We start from the raw sequence: 20,680 nt of genomic DNA on the forward strand, positions 1-20,680 counted from the left end.
ATCACAGCTTCAGTTCTGTACGCATCCTTTTTGATTTCGTCCATCTTTTACATTACAGCTCATCCTGTTGACTGCAATTTTGCCCTATCAACAGCCTTTCCTCACTGCACATTGCCTCTGTTTATAAACCAGTGACCTCATCTTCAGCATTATCATCCCCCTTTCCTACATACTTCATGCAATGAAATATATGCAGCTCAGGACATTAATCGCACCATACTCAAACTTTTGATTCCTGACTTTGTCTGAGGTCTTACCAGAGTCTGCCTCCACAAACTCTCCACTAACTGTTTTGGCACTCTGGTCCCCAACCCCCAGCAACTTTAGCTTTTGTCCTAAACACACACCATTTGTCCTGATCACCTGTTGATGGTAGGAGCATGAACTCTAACTTTCTTGTGCTCCCAAACAAAGCTCATCATTGCAATGAAACACACACGAATACTAGAGGAACTCGGTGGGTCAGGCAGCATCTATGGAAATTAATAAACAATCAACCTTTCAGGTCCTGACCCTTCTTCAGGACAGAGAAGGAAGGGGGCAGACACCAGAACAAGAAGGTGGAATGGGGAAGGAGGCAGCTAGAAGGTGAAGCCAAGTGGAGGGATTGATAAAGTGCTGGAGAGGAAGGAGTCTGATAGGACAAAGGGAAGGAGGAGGCAAGGTGATAGACAGTTGAGAAGTGTAAGGGGCCAGAGCGGAGAATAAAAGAAGTGGGCAAGGGGAAGGAAATTTTTATTTTTTTACTGTAAGGAAAAAGGAAAAGAGAAAAGGAAAGATTGAATAGATTAGGACTTTATCCCTTGGAATCTAGAAGATTGAGCGATATACAAAATTATGAGGGGTATAGACAGGGTGAATGCAAGCAGGCTAAAGGAACTCGGTGGGTCAGGCAGCATCTATGGAAATGAATAAACAATTGACATTTCAAAGGTCACCTCAGAGGTCATCACTGAGTTTGGGTGGGACTACAACCAGAGGTCATGGGTTAAGGGTGAAAGGTGAAAAGTTAAGGGGAACATGAGGGGAAACTTCTTCACTCAGAGGGTGGTGAAAGTGTGGAATGAGCTGCCAGCACAAGTGGTGCTTGCGATCACGATTTCAATGTTTAAGAGAGGTTTGGATAGGTACATAGATAGTAATGGTACCAAGGGCTTTGATCCTGGTGCAGGTCGATGGGAGTAGATAGTTTAAATGGATGGCATGGACTAGAAGGGCTGAAGGGCCTGTTTCTGTGCTGTACTTTTCTCTGACTTCATGACTCCATCAACCAGTTGAGAAAATTCAGTTAATTCAGGGAATGTGATAGATATTTGCCTAACCCAAGGGGATACAATTACTGAACAAACACAGCACTCTAAACGGGTATTAATGTCTTTCTCACCAGTGATTTTAGATGGATGAAAGAAAAATGGAGGTCTAAGTAGGAGGGAGGGGTTAGAACAATCTCAAGAGTATGTTAAAAGGTCAGCACAACATTGTGGTCCGAAAGGCTTGTACAATGGTGCAGTAGAGTTCCTTATTCTATGATGTGGCCTGCCTTCCCAGCCCAACATCCAACTGCTTCGCAAGTTGAGTGAGACCAAGGTGAAAGAGCAACCCTTTACCTGCTCATACCAGGAAGCCACGATGTTCTCCATGTAGTGATAACTGGTGAAGAATGACACAATTCCATCTGGGACAATAGCTGACATCTCCAGCAGGAGGTTACCATAGTTACGGATCACAGCTAGAGTCGGGAAAGAAAAACAATGACAGCTTCAAACAGCTAGACTGAGTGTACACTGAAGAGCATGGATCACCAGCTCTGGGCCAAAACAAAGTCTAGAAGCTGGATAATTTTACATGGAAGTGTCATAAAACAATAGAAGTTAAAGGTCCTTTGGGCAATTAATTTATGCTTTTCTCTGTGATTATGAACATTCAGCTTTTATTTTAATGAGTAGCTTTAGATCTGGTTTAGGTCACTTCCTGTGCAGGTAGGAATTAGGAAGTAGGAAAGCACAATGGCTGGCAAGAGGCCAGAGGTTAATGTTAGGAGCTAAAGAAGTTACTTTCTGAAGCCATCCTGTTGTCTTCCCAGCAGAAGCATTGCTTGTCAGTAGATGTCATATTGTTTAGAAGCTAGTCTAAATGTATCAACAAGATTTTGCTGAAATAGAATGTTATTTTTAAGTTTATTAGACATTAACCTAGATGCTAATACTATTTACCTGTAGTATTTACTTGTCAGAATACCATATTTCCCTGCAGGAAACGCAACAAAGTTCTTACTTACCTGTGTATATTTTGTTGTGTGAATGGAACAATGTGGTAATTGCCCTGTTATTTGTTGTTTTTCAGTTTCTCTCCTCATTCACTACGTCATGCCACTGAGTCTACGATAAACCCAAGGAGCTCGGAGGCTGCACCCTGACCCCCGTCATGTTTCAGTGGAGGTTGGCTGACTGTCTAGTTGATGTTACAACACCTCAGCGAGGGCATTACAGATGGCATAAATGAGGACCATTCAGCACATCTAATACAATGGCATCCAGTCAAAACACATTTTGTAACCTTGTGAAACTGTGAAATGAGTTTCGATTACAATACTGAGAGTGTGCAGTGTGGCTCAAAGGAGTTAACTAGCTTTTCGCTATTCCAATCATAACAGGAATAAAGGTCAAACAAACAGCAACATCAAAGAACAATAAGGTGAAGGAATTAAAAAATCAGCTGAATTCAAAGCAAAGTATAAACACAAGCAAGCCTGTGAATGCTGGAAATCCAGAGCAACGCACACAAAATGCTGGAGGAATGAATTTATCTGCTACTGAAGCCAGCAGCAGTCGCCTGCCTCATTGAGGAGTTAATAGGAAATCAGCAAAAAGTGAGTTAAGTTTGAAGATGAAAACAAAAGAGTCCAAAAGGAATTAGAAGACAAAAACAGGAGTTCAAAAGGAGTTAGAAGATGAAACAGAATGCTCCGAAAGGAGTTAGAAATCCTCAAGGGAAATGTTACAGATTTACAGGGACAAAGAAGTATGGATTTAGTGCATATGAATCAACTTCAGCTGAAATGCGAGAAATTGGTTAAAGAACAAAGTAAATGGGAAGAAGAAGCTAATTTAGCCAACAGCCAGGCAGAGGAATTAAAGAAACAGTGCAATGATTTAAAAACAGCTATAAATGTGATACAGAAATCAATTTCTGAAAAGAAGAGTAATGCTAGTGATCATACAAAGTGCTTAAAGCAGATACAACAGCTGCAGGACCAACTTGCTGCAAAGAGAGGAATAATAAGTGCTTTTGGATCTGAAAGAGGGGAGGAGAGTGAATATACAGATATAGATTGGAACGATTTAGCAGACAATGCAACTAGATGTGCTTGTGATAATGACGAAGCACTTTTTCCTGAGGATCCTCTGCCCACATACAATGCTAAAGAATCGCCGGTGCCATTGGCACCACTAGCCTCCCTAGTTACGATAAGAGAGGGAGGAGCTGGGGCAGGAAATCAAAACCAGACTACTAGTCCATTTGGAGAATAGCAGCTGAGAGATGTTGCCAAAGATATCAGGATTTGTGGGTTCAGAGATGACCCTTGGGAACCATTTCAAGCAACGAGTCATCAGAGAATAATGCATGGCCTAGATGTCGCCGAGGAAAGGAAATTGATTATAATGTGTTCACATCCAAGTATACACTTGGCTTTGCCAGATATACAACAAGGTGGGGGAACAAATGAGGAATTAAAAACAGCAATATTGACTGATGTGGGTGTTAACAGAGGGGACCCAATAAAGGTGCTAGCCAAATGTTACCAGAGGAGAGGTGAACATCCCACTGCGTTTGTGTTCCAAAGAGTAAATGGAACAGCATTAGATAAAGACCATTAAGGACCAGAGCCCTCAAATAGATGGTTAAGAACAATGGTGTCTCACTCTACCGATGAATCTATTAGAAATGTTTGATCCCACTGAACCTACACATAATGAGGCATCAATACTGAGCAAAATGAGTAGACCATAGAAAAAGGAGACACAAAAGCCAAGTAAACCCGCTAATGGGGAATGTTGGACGTAAGGCAACTGCCTGTAGTAGTGAGGGTAGGGAACCCCAAATGTCACCCCACTACACTATCAAGTGACCAGGAAAACCAGAAGAAATGATAGTGTCGAGAACAGGGAGACTTGGAGTTGGAGTATTTAAATGCTATACAGTCAGCCCTCCTTATCCACAAATTCCGCATGTGTGAATTCAACCAACCGCAAATCGCGAAAACCCATTATTCCCTAAACAATGCAGTATAACAACCATTTTACATAGCATTTACATTGTATTAGGTATTATCAGTAATCCAGAGATGATTTAAAGTATACGGGAGGTTGTGCGTGGGTTATTGTGGATCAGGATCGAAAAAAATCGGAAGCTCTTACTAAGTAAATTGGAACAGGTACATCCGGTATTATTTAGCATCACTTAATCAAACGTATGTCTTCGTATATATTTTACCTTTCTATGCATATAAAACATTTAAGAATGTATGTTTCAGTGCAGGGCTCGGGAACGGAAGTTCCCGAGTTCGATCTAGTGACAGATATCTCCCAAGTGCGTTCTGCACCGTGCCAGGTTGATGTGGAGCATCAAAAACCCAAAACGCCAAAACCCAATAATTAAACCACTGCGTTGCTTAGTAATAATTGTAGCTTTCATCAGGGCAGAGCCTTTCTCACTTTATCCTTTAAAATTGTTCCGATCGTTGACCGACGTAGCCTAACACTTTTCCAATGACCGATGGCGTTTCACCTCTTTCCGATCGCTTTATTATTTCCACTTTATTTTCAATCGTTATTGTGATTATTTTCATGAATAGAAACACAGCAGATTCAGATCTCTGCCGCGGGGTCCTAATGTCCATCACACTGAGACAGGTTAAATAAAGTCTGCGGTTCCGCTGGGTCCTAAGATCCATCTCATTGACACAGGTTGAATAATGGACTTGAGCATCGGCAAATTTTGGTATCCACGACAGGTCCCGGAACCAATCCCTCGCGGATAAGGAGAGCCGACTGTATCTGTAGTCAAGTGGGACACATCAAGAGAAAATATCCAAACCTGAGAAGTGGGAGAGTAGAGCAAGGAGGTTTGACCTTAGAGGGGCCAGGGCAGAACAAGCCCACAAAACAATGTGGTGGAGACATCACCATCTAGGCTAGGGGATTGTACTCCGAGCTTCAATGATAGTGTCAGGCATTACCAACCTGAGTGTGTGACACAAGGTGTGAGCAGGCTGGTAGACCTCCAGTAACTCTTCACTACTGATGTAACTAACCCAAATTGGGAAATACAGGGTAAAGTTATCTTACTCGGATTTATAGGACGTTCACAAGTGGAACTCATGAGTGCATCCTTGGAAGCGAGAATAGGAGACTTGGCATTAGAACATTCTATAGTGCAAGCTGAATTATCCTGGGAACAGGAACATATATTGGGGAGTGATCACATGGCCAAAGTGGGACTTTGTTTTGACCCAGTTAACTGTTTGATTTGGCGAATGCTAACTGGTACGAATGATATATGCCACAGACAGATTCCAGTAGATGAATATCAGGATATGCACAATATCCACAATATTCAGGATATGAATATGCACAATTGGTGAAATGTGGTTAAAACCGGAGGAGATGAGCAACAATCACAAATCATTGCACAGAACTCAGGGGCATTTGCATGGTCCAAGCATGACTGTGGAAAGATGGTTGGCAGTGTATGCATACAAGGTCCAGACCTCAAACCAGAGAAGCAATATGGGTATCCAAAAAAGGAAAATAGAGGGCTATGGGTAACCCTAGGTAAGTTCTAAAGTAAGGACATGTTCAGCACAGCTTTGTGGGCCGAAGAGCCTGTATGGTGCTATAGGTTTTCCATGTTTTTTAACTCAGCAGGTCAGGCAGCATCTATGGAAATGAATAGACAGTCAATGTTTTGGGCTGAGATCTTTCCTCAGGACTGAAAAGGAAGGGGGAAAGATGCTAGAATAAAAAAGGTGGGGGGGGGGAGTAGGAGAAGGAGTCTCATTCCAACATGTTGGTCCATGACCTCCCCTGTGCCAAGATGAGGCCACCCACACTTTTTATTCCATCTGGGTAGCCTCCAACCTGATGGCATAAATATCGATTTCTCCTTCTAGCAAACACTTCCTCTATTTTGCACTCTGCGCTTTTCACCTCTTCTCACCTGACTATTATTTGTCCCTGGGCTCCCTCCTTCAATCCCTCCCCCACCATTTTTTTATCCAGGCATCTTCTCCCCTTCCTTCTCAGTCCTGAAGGAGGGTCTTGGCCTGAAATGTTGACTATCTACTCACTTCCATAGATGCTGCCTGAGTTCCTCCTCCACCATTTTGTGTATGTTGCATTCAATACAAACCAAACAATCCATCCTTTGGTCTTCCAACACAGTTTAACAGTCCTGAAATTGACCAAGGCTGAAGATGAGGAAGAAGTATTCAAGGGATGAGCCTCTTTTGGGACGGGTTATTCTCTGTCTGGCTGTTCTGCCAGAGTGGTAAGGACAACTACTCACAGATGTATGCACAAACAACACAATGGCAGTCACTAATTTTTCAGGCAGTGGTTTCACAGATGTAAACACTACTGATAACACTGTGTTCTCTGACTGACAGATAGAGAACTACTCACCAATCTCTTCCCTGGTTTCAAATTTTGAGCTTATTGTCACCTGATCATTGCCTCGACCTACAATCTGGAAAAATAACACAAAGAAACGATCAGAGATCTTTAAACTGGGAAGGAGAGCACACACTGAACAAGCAAAAGAGGAGTCTGGAGGTCAGAGCTAGTCTATTTATCATGCTGCGCAACTTACAGAGGTTTGGCTTGACATCTAAACTTTGAAAAACTTCTCTGCTGAACATCGACGGCTCCTTGGTAGAGATCGTAAACAGTACCAAATTTCTTGGTGTTCACCTAACAGAGAATCTCACCTGGTCCCTCAACACCAGCTCCATAGTAAAGAAAGCCCAGCAGCGTCCCTACTTTTTGCAAAGGCTGAGGGAAGTCCATCTCCCACCCCCCATCCCCATCACATTCTACAGGGGTTGTATTGAGAGCATTCAGAGCAACTGCATCACTGCCTGGTTCGGAAATTGCACCATCTCGGATTGCAAGACCCTGCAACGGATAGTGAGGTCAGCTGAGAAGATAATCGGGGTCTCTCTTCCTGCCATCATGGACACTTACACTGCAGATTGTATGAGGGGTGCATGGGGTCCTTCATAATACTGCATCCGCAAAGGAAACAGCATTATGAAGGACCCCATGCATCCCTCAAACAATCTCTTCTCCCTCCTGCCGTCTGGGAAAAGGCTCTGAAGCATCCAGGCTCTCATGACCAGACTATGTAACACTTTCTTCCCCCAAGCTAACAGACTCCTCAATACCCGAAGCCTGGACTGACACCTTGCCCTACTGTCCTGTTTATTATTTATTGTAAAGCCTGCACTGCTTTTGTGCACTTTATGCAGTCCAGTGTAGGTCTGTAGTCTAGTGTAGCTTTCTCTGTGTTTTTTTTAATTATTATTACGTAGTTCAGTCTAGTTTTTGTACTGTGTCATGTAACACCATGGTCCTGAAAAACACTGTCTCATTTTTACTATGCACTGTACCAGCAGTTATGGTCGAAATGACAATAAAAGTTGACTTGACTAGAATGAGAGAGGAGCTGGCCAGAATTGACTAGAAAAAAAAAACACTGGCAGGGATGTTGATAGAGCAGCAGTGGCTAAAATTTCTGGAAGGAATTCGAAAAGCAGAGGATATATACAGTACATCCTAAACTGGAAGACGTATTCTAAAGAAAAGATATCACAACTGTGGCTAACAAGAGAAATCAAAGCCTAAGAGAGGGCATAAAACAGAGCAAAAGTTAGTGGGAAGTTAGAGAATTGGGAAGTGTTTAAAAACCAATAGAAAACAACTAAAAAGGTCATTAAGAAGGTAAAAATAGAATACGAAAGTAAGCCAGGCAATTATACTAAATAGGATGCCACAAGTTTCTTCAGATACACAAGTGTAAAAGAGAGGCGAGAGTGGATATTGGACAGCTGAAAAACAATACTGGAGAGGTAGTAATGGGGGAGAATGAAATGGCAGATGAACTGAACAAGTATTTTTCATCAGTCTTCACTGTGGAAGACACTAGCAGTAAGTTGGAAGATCCAGGTGTCAGGGGTCATGAAGCGTATGAAGTTACCATGACTAGAGAGAAGATTCTGCAGAAACTGAAAGATCTGAAGGCAGATGTCACCTGATCAAAATGGTGAACACCCCAGGGTTCTGAAAGAGATGGCTGAAGAGACTATGGAGCATTAGTAATGATCTTACTGGACGACTGGAAAATTGCAAATGTCACTCCACTCTTCAAGAAAGGAGAGAGGCAGACGAAGGGAAACTATAGGCCAGTTAGTCTGACCTCAGTGGTTGGGAAGATGTTGGAGTCAATTATGAAAGATGAAGTGTCAGAGAACTTGGAGGCACGTGATAAAATAGTCCATAGTCAGCATTGTTTCCTCAAGGGAAAATCTTGCCTGACAAATCTGTCAGAATTCTTTGAAGAAATAACAAGCAGGATAGACAAAAGAGAATTGGTTGATGTTGTCTAATTGGATTTTCAGAAGACCTTTGACAAGGTGCTATTCATGAAGCTGCTTAATAAGCTACAAGCCTATGGTATTACAGGAATTATTCTGTAATGCAGTGGCCGATTGGCAGATGGCAAACGGGAGGGATAAAGGGAGCCTTCTCTGGTTGGCTACCAGTGACTAGTGGTGTTCCACAGGGATCTATGTTGAGGCTGATTCCTTTTACATTATATGTCAATAATTTGGATGATGGAACTGATGGCTTTTTTGCAAAGTTTGCAGTTGATATGATAAAAAGGGGTGGAGCTTAGGAGATGATGTCACCTAACAGCGACTCCATTGCTTGCATCTTTGGAAACAGCTCTATTTCTATCTTTAATATCTCTACTTTCCCTTTCAGGGTTCTTTTGAAGACCCTGACCTGGAGTTACCTTCTGACTTTGGGTCTTTGCGGGAATGGGACCCGCATTCGGGGTCTCACGACTGGCTGCTATTCGATATACCAAGGACGCGGCCTAGAAGACTAGCGCGCCTTCAGTTTTTCAGGATTTTGTGACTCTGGAGGCAGGCAGACTTGAGGTCGGTGCCTCCGCAGGAATCTGGTGTGTCGTGGGAGTACACAGAAGATCAAAAGCAGCAAGCTGGCTACTGGCTGTGTGCCTGAGACCAGAGTTCTTTGGGCAGAACTCGGAAAAAGCCATGCAACAGACTTTTAATGGACTTTCAGTGAGTTGTTTATGTCTCCCCTCTCGCTGTGAAACGGGGACACCTCTTTTTCATTTATTAGGGAGAGAGCCTGTGGTATGTCGAATTGCCGGGTGAACAAGTAGTCTTTGGGGTACTGCAAGTCTGTGTCTTTATTGGTGCCTTGCTGCACGCTTGAGTGCTCGGTGGAGGGTGAGATGCTGTTTTTTTGCTGGTGGGGGAGGGGGGATCATTGCTTTGCGGCTGCTTACGTGTGGGGGGGAGCTGGGGGTACTTTGGGGTTCTAACATTTAACTGTCATTCATTCTTTAGGGCATTCCTCTGTTTTTGTGGATGGTTGTGAAGAAAATGAATTTCAGGATATATATTGTATACATTTCTCTGACATTAAATGTACCTTTGAAACATTGAAGTAGGTGGAGGGGCAAATAGCTTTGAGAAAGTAGAGAAGCTGCAGAAGGACTTAGACAGATTAGGAGAATGGGCAAAGAAATGGTAGGTGGGATACAGTGTCAGAAAGTGTATGGTCATACACTTTGGTAGAAGAAAGGGTTGACTATTTTCTAAACCGAGAGAAAATACAAAAACTGAGGTGCAAAGGGACTTGGGAGTGAGTCCTTGTGCAGAGTTCCCTAATATGCATATTGAGTCTGTGGTGAAGCAGGCAAATGCACTGTTAGCATTCCTTTCAAGAGGACTGGAATATAAAAGTAAAGATGTCATGCTGAGACTTTATAAAACACTGGTGAGGCCCCACTTAGAGTATTGTGAGCAGTTTGGGGCATCTTATCTTAGAAAGGATGTGCTGAAACAGTTCAGAGTTCAAAGGTGATTCACGAAAATTATTCCAGGATTGAAAGACTTGTCATATGAAGAGCGTTTGATGGCTCTAGGCCTGTATTAACTAGTATTCAGAAGAATGAGGTGTGACCTCATTGAAACATATTGAAAGGTGAACGGCCTTGGTACAGTGGATGTGGGAAGGATGTTTCCTATAATGGAAGAGTCTACGGCTGAAGGACACAGCCTCAGAAAAGAGGGGTGTCCTTTTAGAACAGAGAAGGGGAGTAATTTCTATCACCAGAGAGTGGTGAATCTGTGGAATTCTTTGCCACAGGCAGCTGTGGAGGCCAAGTCTTTATGCATATTTAAGGCAGAGGTTGAAAACACTGTTGATTGGTCAGGGCACAAAGGGATACGTGGAGAAGGAAGGAGATTAGGGCTGAGAGGAAAATTGGATCAGCCATGATAAAATGGTGGAATAGACTTGATGGACCAAATGGTCTAAGTTTGCTCCTATATTTTATTGTTTTACAATTCAGGACCTCCAGTCATGGCAATATCCTTGCAAATTTTCTCTGTAGTCTTTCAACTTTATTTACATCTTTCCTGTAGGCAGGTGACCAAAACTGCACATAATACTCCAAATTAGTCTTCACCAATGTCTCATAAAACTTCAACATAACATCCCATCTCCTGTACTCAACACTACGATTTATGAAGGTCAATATGCCAAAAGCTTTCTTTCTGACCCTTTCTACCTTTCAACAAAGTATGGACCTGTGTGCCCAGATCCCTTCAGTCCATCTAAGGGAACAGAAGATTTGACACTGCACCCAAAGATAATAGTGGGCTAGTGGAATTCCAAGTTCCAGCTGAGACACACGATCAGATGGAAGCCTTGATGCCCACAGACTGGCTGGAGTGGTTCTGAGCCACAGTTCAGGAGTATTGCATGAAACCTCTGGAATGTGATGACATCTTCCTGTCCTGGGTTTTTACAACACATGGACTGAAATATTCAGTGCAATGCAGACACTTTTAGCACTGGCTACAACCATAATTTTGGTTTTCGGTGGCAATTGAGTTGGGACTTCAGAAGTTGCTCTATAGATTTCAGAGCTTAAAACTAAAGTTCAAAGTAAATTTTATTATCAGAGGTATGTCAGCACATAACCCTGAGATTCACTTTTCTGATATCATACTCAGCAAATCTTCTTCTCTTTTTCAGCTGTCCATTGATTTTGATGTTGACTGAAGCCTGGGCAAGGTTGTATGGAAGACTGGCAGTTTCCCATGCGGCAAGTCTCCCCTCTCCACGCCACCTATGTTGTCCAAGGAAAGGCACTAGGGCAATACAGCTTGACACCAGTGTCGTTGCAGAGTGCCTTGTGCCTTGTGGTAAGTGCCTTGCTCAAGAACACAACAGGCAGCCTCAGCTGAGTCTTGAACTAACAACCTTCCGACCACTAGATCAACGACTTAGCCACTTGGCCGCGCGCCAACACAGCAAATCTATAGAATCGTAACTATAAAAGGAACAATGAAAGATCATCCTGAGTGCAGAAGACAACAAACTGTGCAAATTCAGATATAAATAAATAGCAATAAATAACAAGAACATGAAATAACAAGATAGGGTCCTTAAAGTGAGATCATTGGTTGTGGGATTATCTCAATGGATGGGCAAGTGAATGAGGTTATCCCTTTATTCAAGAGCCTGATGGTTGAGGAGTAATAACTGTTCCTGAACCTGGAGGTATGAACCTTTAAGCTCTTGTATCTTCTACCTGATGGTAGCAGCGAGAAAAGAGCATGACCTGGGTGGTGAGGATCTCTGATAATGGATGTTGCTTTCCTACAACTGCATTTCATATAGATATGCTCAGTGGGTGGGAGGGCTTTACCCGTGAGGTACTGGGCCAAATCCATTATCTTTTGTAGGATTTTCCACTCAAAGGTATTGGTGTTCCCATACCAGGCCATGATGCACTCTCCAATACACTCTCCACTACACATCTAGAAAAGTCTGATATTTTTTGTGATCTGCAAAACCTCTGCAGACTTCTTAAGGAAGTACAGGCGCTGCTGTGCTTTCTTTGTCATTGTATTTACATGCAGGATCAAGATGGACAACATCTACACAGATCACAAAACTGTTTATTTCATCTCTTTTATGTCTGTTTTCATCTTAAATGTGTTTCTGGAACTGTTGGAACTTGCAACTTGCAGTTCGGAGATAAACTGTGTGATCCAGCTCTTCGTTATGTCTGAGAAGATTCTGGGAAGCGAGTTTGAGGCATCAAGGAAAAGAAACTTCAAGAAGGGGAGCAAGCCGATGTTTGACTCCATTTCACTGATTAAAGCATTGAGAAAGATTGAAACGTCGAGGCATCGAAGCAGAAGATGGGCAAAGGTTCGGTGTTTGGCTTTTGATCACTGGCGGGATCATCTGCTGCCGGAGAAGGACTCTGTGACCTATCACTGTGCCTGGAGGGTAGGCCTCTGCTTTCAAGCGGTTCTGTCCCTTTCGATGATGTCGAAGGATGTTCTGCGTTTATGGATGTGGACCATGGACTGTGGACTTCTGCAGTCTTATGGTTTTTATATTCTGTGTTTTTGCCTGTTTTCTCATTGCTTTTTTGTGTGTGGGAGGGGTGTTGGAGGGGGATTTGATGATAATGTTGCCATTCTTTTTTATGCGGGGGTGTGGGTTTGCTGTTTCACTTTGAACAACTTCCATTGTTTTCTTTGTTTCGTGACTACCTGGAGAAAATGAAATTCAGAATACACAGAGTATTTAGATAATAAACATACCTTTGAACCTTTGACAGATCTTCTGAAATAGTAACACCCAGTAGTTTAAAGTTGCTAACCCTCTCTTGCTCTGATCCTCTGATGAGGACAAACTCATCTCCTGAAGTCTAGTCAGTTACTTGGTCTTGCTGACATTGAGTGAGAGGTTGTTGTTATGACGCCACTCAGCCAAATTTTCAATCTCCCTCCTGTATACTGATTCATCACCAACTTTGATCAGTCCACAAGAGTGGTGTCATCAGCAAACAGGATTCTGATATGTAACCAGCTTGGGAAATAGTGAGATAACAAAATATAATGTAGTGGTCAGCAGAAAAGTGTGACGAAGAGGAAGAAAATCAGTCCAGTGCTTGTAATCAGTGCATCAGTTCACTAGGTGCTTCACAACACTCCAGTTTAGCTACACTTACCATGGGGCACAGGCAGGTCCTTGCCAAGGTCATCGTAAATGTTGCCAGAATGACCGGCCGGAAATCGAGGATTTTTGGATACATATCCAGAGGGGACAAGGTCTGGCAAAGACACAATGAAAAAACAAATGGCATTACTACAGAATAGAAGAAAATCTTTGCCGGTTAATAGTAGGAGGTGTGGTAGAGAGTGATTCTGAGAATGACAGTGCAACTAGTATATTGGGATTGGCTTCTCATGTGTGACTGACAGATTAAATGATCCATCCAGAGCTGGAGGGTGGATGTGAAAGGAAAATGCTCTGAAAGGACCAACTCAGTTTTAGACCATAAAATATAGGAGCAGGATAAGTCCATTCAGCCCATTGAATCTGTTCTGCCATTTCACCATGGCAGATCCATTTTCCCTCTCAGCACTTCCACGTGTTCCTTCAAGCCCTCACCAGTCAAGAATTTATCATCCTCTGCCTTAAATTTACCCAATTACTTGGTCTTCATAGTTGCCTGTGGCAACAAATTCCACAGATTCACCATTCAGTACCTAAAGAAATTCTTCCTCATCTTCATTCTAAAGGGATGCCACTCTATTCTGAGACTGTGTCCTCAGGTCTTTGACACTGCCACCATAGGAAACATCCTCTCCATCGAGTCCATTCAACATTTGGTAGGTTTCAATGAGGTCCATAAGACTCTGCTTTGCCATTCAGTCATGGCTGATCCCTTTTATTTTTCTCCTCCTCAATCCCAGTTCCCAGCCTTCTCCCCATAACTTTTGATGCCGTGTCCAATCAAGAACTTATCAATCTCTGCCTTAAATACACCCAACAACCTGGCCTCCACAGCTGCACGTGGCAACAAATTCCACAGATTCACCACCCTTTGGCTAAATAAGTTTCTCCGCATCTCTGTTTTGAAAGGGCGCCCCTCTATCCTGAGGCTGTGCCCTCTTGTCCTAGATTCTCCCACCATGAGAAACATACTTTCCACATTTACTTTGTCTAGGCCTTTCAAAATTCGAAAGGTTTCAGTGAGATCCCCCTGATTCTTCTGAATTCCAGTGAGTACAGGCACAAAGCCCTCAAACTCTCCTCATATTGCACACCTTTCAATCCCAGAATCACTTTCGTGAACCTCCTTTGAACGCTCTCCATTGTCAGTACATCCTTTCTTAGATAAGGGGCCCAAACTGCTTACAATACTCCAAGTGAGGTCTCACCAGTGCTTTATAAAGTCTCAACATTACATTCTTGCTTTTATATTCTACTCCTCTTGAAATGAATTCAAATATTACATGTGCCTTCCTCACCACCGACTCAGCTTGCAAATTAACCTTCAGGGAATCCTAAATGAGAACTCCCAAGTCCCTTTGCATTAAAGGTTTTCAGATTTTTTTCTTCATTTAGAAAATAGTCTATTCTTTTATTTAGCAAACACGAGGAAATCTGCGGATGCTGGAAATTCAAACAATACACACAAAATGCTGGTGGAACACAGCAGGCCAGGCAGCATCTGTAAGGGGAAGCACTGTCGACGTTTCGGACCTAGACCCTTTATCAGGACTAACTGAAAGGAAAGATACCAAGAGATTTGAAAGTAGTGGGGGGGAGGGGGAAATGCAAAATGATAGGAGAAGACCGGAGGGGGTGGGATGAAGCTAAGAGTTGAAAAGGTGATTAGCGAAAGTGATAGAGAGCTGGAGAAGGGAAAGGATCATGGGACGGGAGGCCTCGGGAGAAAGAAAGGAGGGGGGGAGCACCAGAGGGAGATGGAGAACAGGCAGAGTGATGGGCAGAGAAAGAGAAAAAAAACAACTAAATATTGCCAGGGATGGGGTAAGAAGGGGAGGAGGGGCACTAACAGAAATTAGAGAAGTCAATGTTCAATGTTCTGGCTAGTCCCACTAACCTCCACCTAGCCCATATCCCTCCATATACCTCTCATCCCTCCATATACCTCTCATCCATGTACCTGTCCAAGTTTTTCTTAAATGTTAAAAGTGAGCCTGCATTTACCACTTCATCTGGCAGCTCACTCAACACTCCCACTACTCTCTATGTGAAGAAGTCCCTCCCCCAATGTTCCCTTTAAACTTTTCCCTCTTCATCCTTACCCCATGTCCTCCTGTTTTTTTCTCCCCTAGCTTCAGTGGAACAAGCCTGCTTGCATTCACTCTATCTATTCACATCATCATTTTATATACCTCTATCAAATCTCCCCTCATTCTTCTACACTCCAGGGAATAAAGTCCGAACCTAAGTTCACCTCCTCATCCAGGTCATTTATAAAAATCACGAAAAGTAAGGGTCCCAGAACAGATCCCTGAGGCACTCTACTGGTGACTGAACCCCATGCAGAATATGACCCGTCTATAACCACTCTTTGCCTTCTGGACCCACAAAGCAATGTCCCCTTTGATCCCATGCCTCTTTACTTTCTCAATAAGCCTTGCATGGGGTACCTTATCAAATGCCTTGCTTAAATCCATATACACTACATCTACTGCCCTTCCTTCATCAATGTGTTTAGTCACGTCCTCAAAAAATTCAATCAGGCTCATAAGGCACAACCTGCCCTTGACAAAGCCATACTGACTACTCCTAATCATATTAGACCTCTCCAAATGTTCATAAATCCTGCCTCTCAGGATCTTCTCCATCAACCTACCAACCACTGAGGTAAGACTCACTGGTCTATAATTTCCTGGGCTATCTCTACTCCCTTTCTTGAATAAAGGAACAACATCTGCAACCCTCCAATTGTCCAGAACCTCTCCCGTCCCCATTGATGATGCAAAGATCATCACCAGAAACTCAGGAATCTCCTCCCTCACCTCCCACAGTAGCCTGGAGTACATCTCATCCGAACCCGGCGAGTTATCCAACTTGATGCATTCCAAGAGCTCCAGCACATCCTCTTTCTTAATATCTACACGTTCAAGCTTTTCAGTCTGCTGCAAGTCATCACTGCAATCACCAAGATCCTTTTCCACACTGAATACTGAAGTAAAGTATTCATTAAGCACCTCTGCTATTTCCTCCGGTTCCATACACACTTTCCTATTGTCGCACTTGATAGGTTCTATTCTTTCACGTCTTATCCTCTTGCTCTTCACATACTTGTAGAATGCCTTGGGGTTTTCCTTAATTCTGCCCGCCAAGGCCTTCTCATGGCCCCTTCTGGCTCTCCCAAATTCCTTCTTAAGCTCCTTCCTATTAGCCTTAGAATCTGCTAGATCTCTAACATTACCTATCTCTCTGAACCTTTTGTAAGCTTTTCTTTTCTTCTTATTACAGCCTTTGTACACCACAGTTCCTGTACCCTACCATAACTTCCCTGTCTCATTGGAACGTACCTATACAGAACTCCACATAAATATCCCCTGAATATTTGCTACATTTCTTCCGTACTTTTCCCTGAGAACATCTGCATCCAGTTTAAGCTTCCAATTTCCTGCCTGATAGCCTCATAATTCCCCTTACTCCAATTAAACAGTTTTCTAACTTGTCTGTTCTTATCTCTCTCCAATGCTATTGTAAAGGAGACAGAATTATGATCACTATCTCCAAAATGCTCTCCCATTGAGAGATATGACCAGATTCATTTCCCAATACCAAATCAAGTACAGCCCCTCCTCTTATAGGCATATTTACATATTGAGTCAAGAAACTTTCCTGACCACACCTAACAAACTCCACCCCATCTAAACCCCTTGCTCTAGGGAGATGCCAATCGATATTTAGGAAATTAAAATCTCTCATCACGACAACTCTGTTGTTATTATTACACTTTTCCAGGATCTGCTCCTCAATATCCCTGTTACTATTGGGCGGCCTATAAAAAGTTATTGACCCTTTCCTGTCCTAATCTCCACCCACAGAGACTCCGTAGACAATCCCTCCATGGCGTCCACCTTTTCTGCAGCCATGACACTCTCTCTGATCAACTGTGCCACGCCCCCACTTCTTCTGCCTCCCTCCCTGTCCTCTGAAACACCTAAAACCCCGCACTTGAAGTAACCATTCCTGTCCCTAAGCCACCCAAGTCTCTGTAATGGCTACCACATCATATCTCCACGCTCTAAGCTCATCCGCTTCGTTCATAACACTCCTTGCGTTAAAATAAACGCATCTCAAACCTTCAGTCTGAGCGCATCCCTTCTCTGCCCATCCTCCCTCTCGCACTGTCTACAAGCTTTCTCTATTTGTGAGCCAACATCCTCTTCCTCAGTCTCTTCAGTTCAGTTCCCACCCCCTAACAATTCTAGTTTAAACTCTCCCCAGTAGCCTTCGAAAACCTCCCCGCCAGGATATTAGTCCCCTGGGATTTAAGTGCAACCCGTCCTTTTTGTACAGATCACACCTGCCCCAAAAGAGGTCACAATGATCCAGAAATCTGAATCCCTACTCCCTGCTCCATTCCCTCAGCCACACATTTATCCTCCACCTCATCCTATTCCAATTCTCACTGTCGCATGGCACAGGCAGTAATCCTGAGATTACTACCTTTGCGGTCCTGACACCCTATTCCATCTGTACCTCTTTGCCCATTCTCCTAATCTGCCTAAGTCCTTCTGTAGCCTCTCTACTTTGTCAGAACATCCTGCCCCTCCACCTATTCTGCTATTGCCTGCAAACTTAGCCACAACACCATCAATTCAGTCATCCATATCAAAGAAGCTTTAGGCCATTCGGCCCTGGACTCTGCTGCACCATTCAATCATGGTTGATTTATTTTTTTATTAACCTTTTTCCTATCTTCTCCACGCAGCAAAATCAAGAACCTATCAATCTCTGCCTTTGATACACTGAATGACTTAGCTTCCACAGAATTCAATACCTTCTAGCTGAAGAAATTCCACCTCATCTGAGTTTTAAAGGGATGCTCCTTTACTCTGAGGCTGTGCCCCCTTGTCTTAGACTCCCCCACTAATGAAAACATCCTCTCCATGTCCACTCAGTCCAGGCCTTGCAGTATTTGGTAGGCTGGAATGAAAATCTGAGGTTATGTATTGGGAATATTGATCCTACAGGCAGTTGCACCAAAACTTCAGGAACACAAATGCCTGCAGGTGGACTTAACTGCTCCCATTAAGCACATAAGGGAGATGGTAGAGGAGCAGATGCAAGAGAGTGCCAGCGTGTTGACGCAAAAGGCGGAATAGTTTGTTTCTGGGCTGTTATTTAAAACACATTATTTCAGATTGTTCCTGCCCACCCAGATAACATTGTGACCTGTATATACTAGTCCGGTATTGGCAGGAGTGAAAGCAATATGGAGTTAACACCATAGAAAGTAGCACACAGTATTGAAGTTGAACATAACTTACTCTGATAAACTTTATGCACAAAGCATGCTTAATAAAAGAAAGATAGAAACATAAACAGGTTTATAGCTTCAAACCCAGTTTGATTACATAAATAAATAGCAAAACTCACCCCTGAGGTGATAATCACTGACTGAAACCGTTCAAAGACTGGCTTTATGGCGATGGATGGGTCCATGCAGCTGAGAGAGAGATTTCAAAAGCAGAGAATCTTAAAGAGGTTTATTCCAGATAAGATTAAAATTTATTTGTACTTTTCAAGATGGTATTACTTCTCACACAGCCACCACCAGACAGATTAATGCACTACTTTACATGGCGTAAAGGTCATAAAATCAAATCAGTCCTCCTAGTTGTGGCAATGGGATACACTCATACTTTACCAGTCTATTTATAAATATTTCAGGATGTGAATGCCACTGGCATTTATTACCATCACTGCTGCCCTTGAGAAGGTAGTGGAGAGATAGCTTCCTGAAACAGTGTCATCCTTTTGAAGGCCGGCCCACAACGCTATCGGAAGGTACAATGAAATATTTATGACACCCTTTTCATTATCCCTGGTCACAATATGCTAATAAAAAAGCTGAGATAGCAAGAAGGAGCCAGAATGTTAAACCCAAGCTGGGTCCACAGAAAGCTTGTAGTCCACTGAACTACACCCACAGAGCCCCAAAGCTCTGATCTGCAATAACCTCGTCACTGCCACAAACCCTAAGCTAGTTGTAAGGAGGAGGGTCCCACTGAAGTTAGTTGTTGGACCAGGTTAATGATGAGGAGGGGCAGATTAAAGTGGCAGGATTGAGTGACATTGAATCTCCAGAAACAAGATCTAGAAACACAAGACGGACAATTTCCCACTGCCCCCATGCTAATACTCTAGTATTCAAACTAATACCTAACTCCTGACTGCCATTTGGAATTGCCTGACGTTTAGGGGAGGGTAATCATTTTATTCGGCTGAGACTTTCACATCCATAAGTACCTGAATAAACCTTCAACTTCATCACCACACCACACAATGCCTACATCTCCGCAGGTGATCAGTGTAATGTTTATAGACTCAGACCTACCTGAAGTGAAGGACTGGATTAATAATGGTTGGAGTTCTGTCATCAAAGGGTTCCATAATGATGGTAAAACCTTGGGCAATAAATAAAAACACTGTGAAACAGAACGCCAAGCTCCGCGAACACTGCAGCATCGATCTCTCAGGACGAGAGTCTCCACACTCGTCATCCAAAGTGAGCATTCCCTTATTTTTAAACAGTTACCCTGGCTCCAAGTTCTTCCAAATCAAGTCACATTAAGTTTATTGTCATTTAACTACATACTTGTATACCACCAAAACAGACAATGTTTCTCCTGACCAAGAAGTAAAGCAAAGTAGTACACATGATACACAATAACTTAGGAAAGTAAGAGTTAAATCTACAAATGCATTATGCATAGATCAACAAAGTAAAGTGCATAAATTAAATATTGTAGGGTACAGTACAAATTATCTGCTGACACTTCAAATGCAATGCGACAGAGAGTTCAGAAGCCTAATGGCCTGAGGGAAGAAGTTGTTTCCCATCCTGACCATTCTTGTGTTTATGCATTGGAGTTTCCTGCCTGATGGTAAAATGCCAAAGAGGATGCTCAAAGTAAGGGTGTGATCCTTGATAATACTAAGTCCCTGTGTATGTAGTGCTCCTGATAAATGTCCCCAGTGGATGGTAGGGAGAACCCTATGACCCTCTCCCTTTGGTAAATTAGGAAGTTATTGAAATCTCCATTGAGCTGGGCAATGGAGATGTAATCTCCGATGAATGGTTGTTGTCCTCCATCTGACATTTGACAGGATTGAAACATCAGTACAGAAACTAGACAGCCATAGATTAAGTAAGCTGTGATTTCATAAATTGAAGTACTGAGTACAGGAGATAAGATGTTAAGTTGAAGTTTTATAAAACATTGGTGAGGCCTAATTTGGAGTATGGTGTGCAGTTTTAGCCA

At 42.9% G+C, this 20,680-nt stretch overlaps 1 protein-coding gene across 5 annotated transcripts in view; it reads right to left on the bottom strand.

Annotated features, from left to right (window-relative positions):
* Positions 1-20,680, bottom strand: part of ercc2 (excision repair cross-complementation group 2) — a 94,068-nt gene that overhangs the window by 20,816 nt on the left and 52,572 nt on the right. For all 5 annotated transcript variants that reach the window (XR_009514849.1, XM_059984975.1, XM_059984978.1 and 2 more), the window contains 5 exons: positions 19,753-19,822; positions 18,792-18,861; positions 13,357-13,458; positions 6,684-6,747; positions 1,608-1,729 (listed from right to left, as the gene is read on the bottom strand). Coding sequence is in view for 4 of the 5 variants with exons in the window: in XM_059984975.1 (XP_059840958.1) it covers positions 1,608-1,729; positions 6,684-6,747; positions 13,357-13,458; positions 18,792-18,861; positions 19,753-19,822 (428 nt within the window). In the remaining variant the exon portion in view is untranslated. The remainder of the gene's footprint in view (positions 1-1,607; positions 1,730-6,683; positions 6,748-13,356; positions 13,459-18,791; positions 18,862-19,752; positions 19,823-20,680) is intronic.

This window comes from Hypanus sabinus, chromosome 11 (assembly GCF_030144855.1).
Source record: "Hypanus sabinus isolate sHypSab1 chromosome 11, sHypSab1.hap1, whole genome shotgun sequence".
NCBI classification, from domain to species: domain Eukaryota; kingdom Metazoa; phylum Chordata; class Chondrichthyes; order Myliobatiformes; family Dasyatidae; genus Hypanus; species Hypanus sabinus.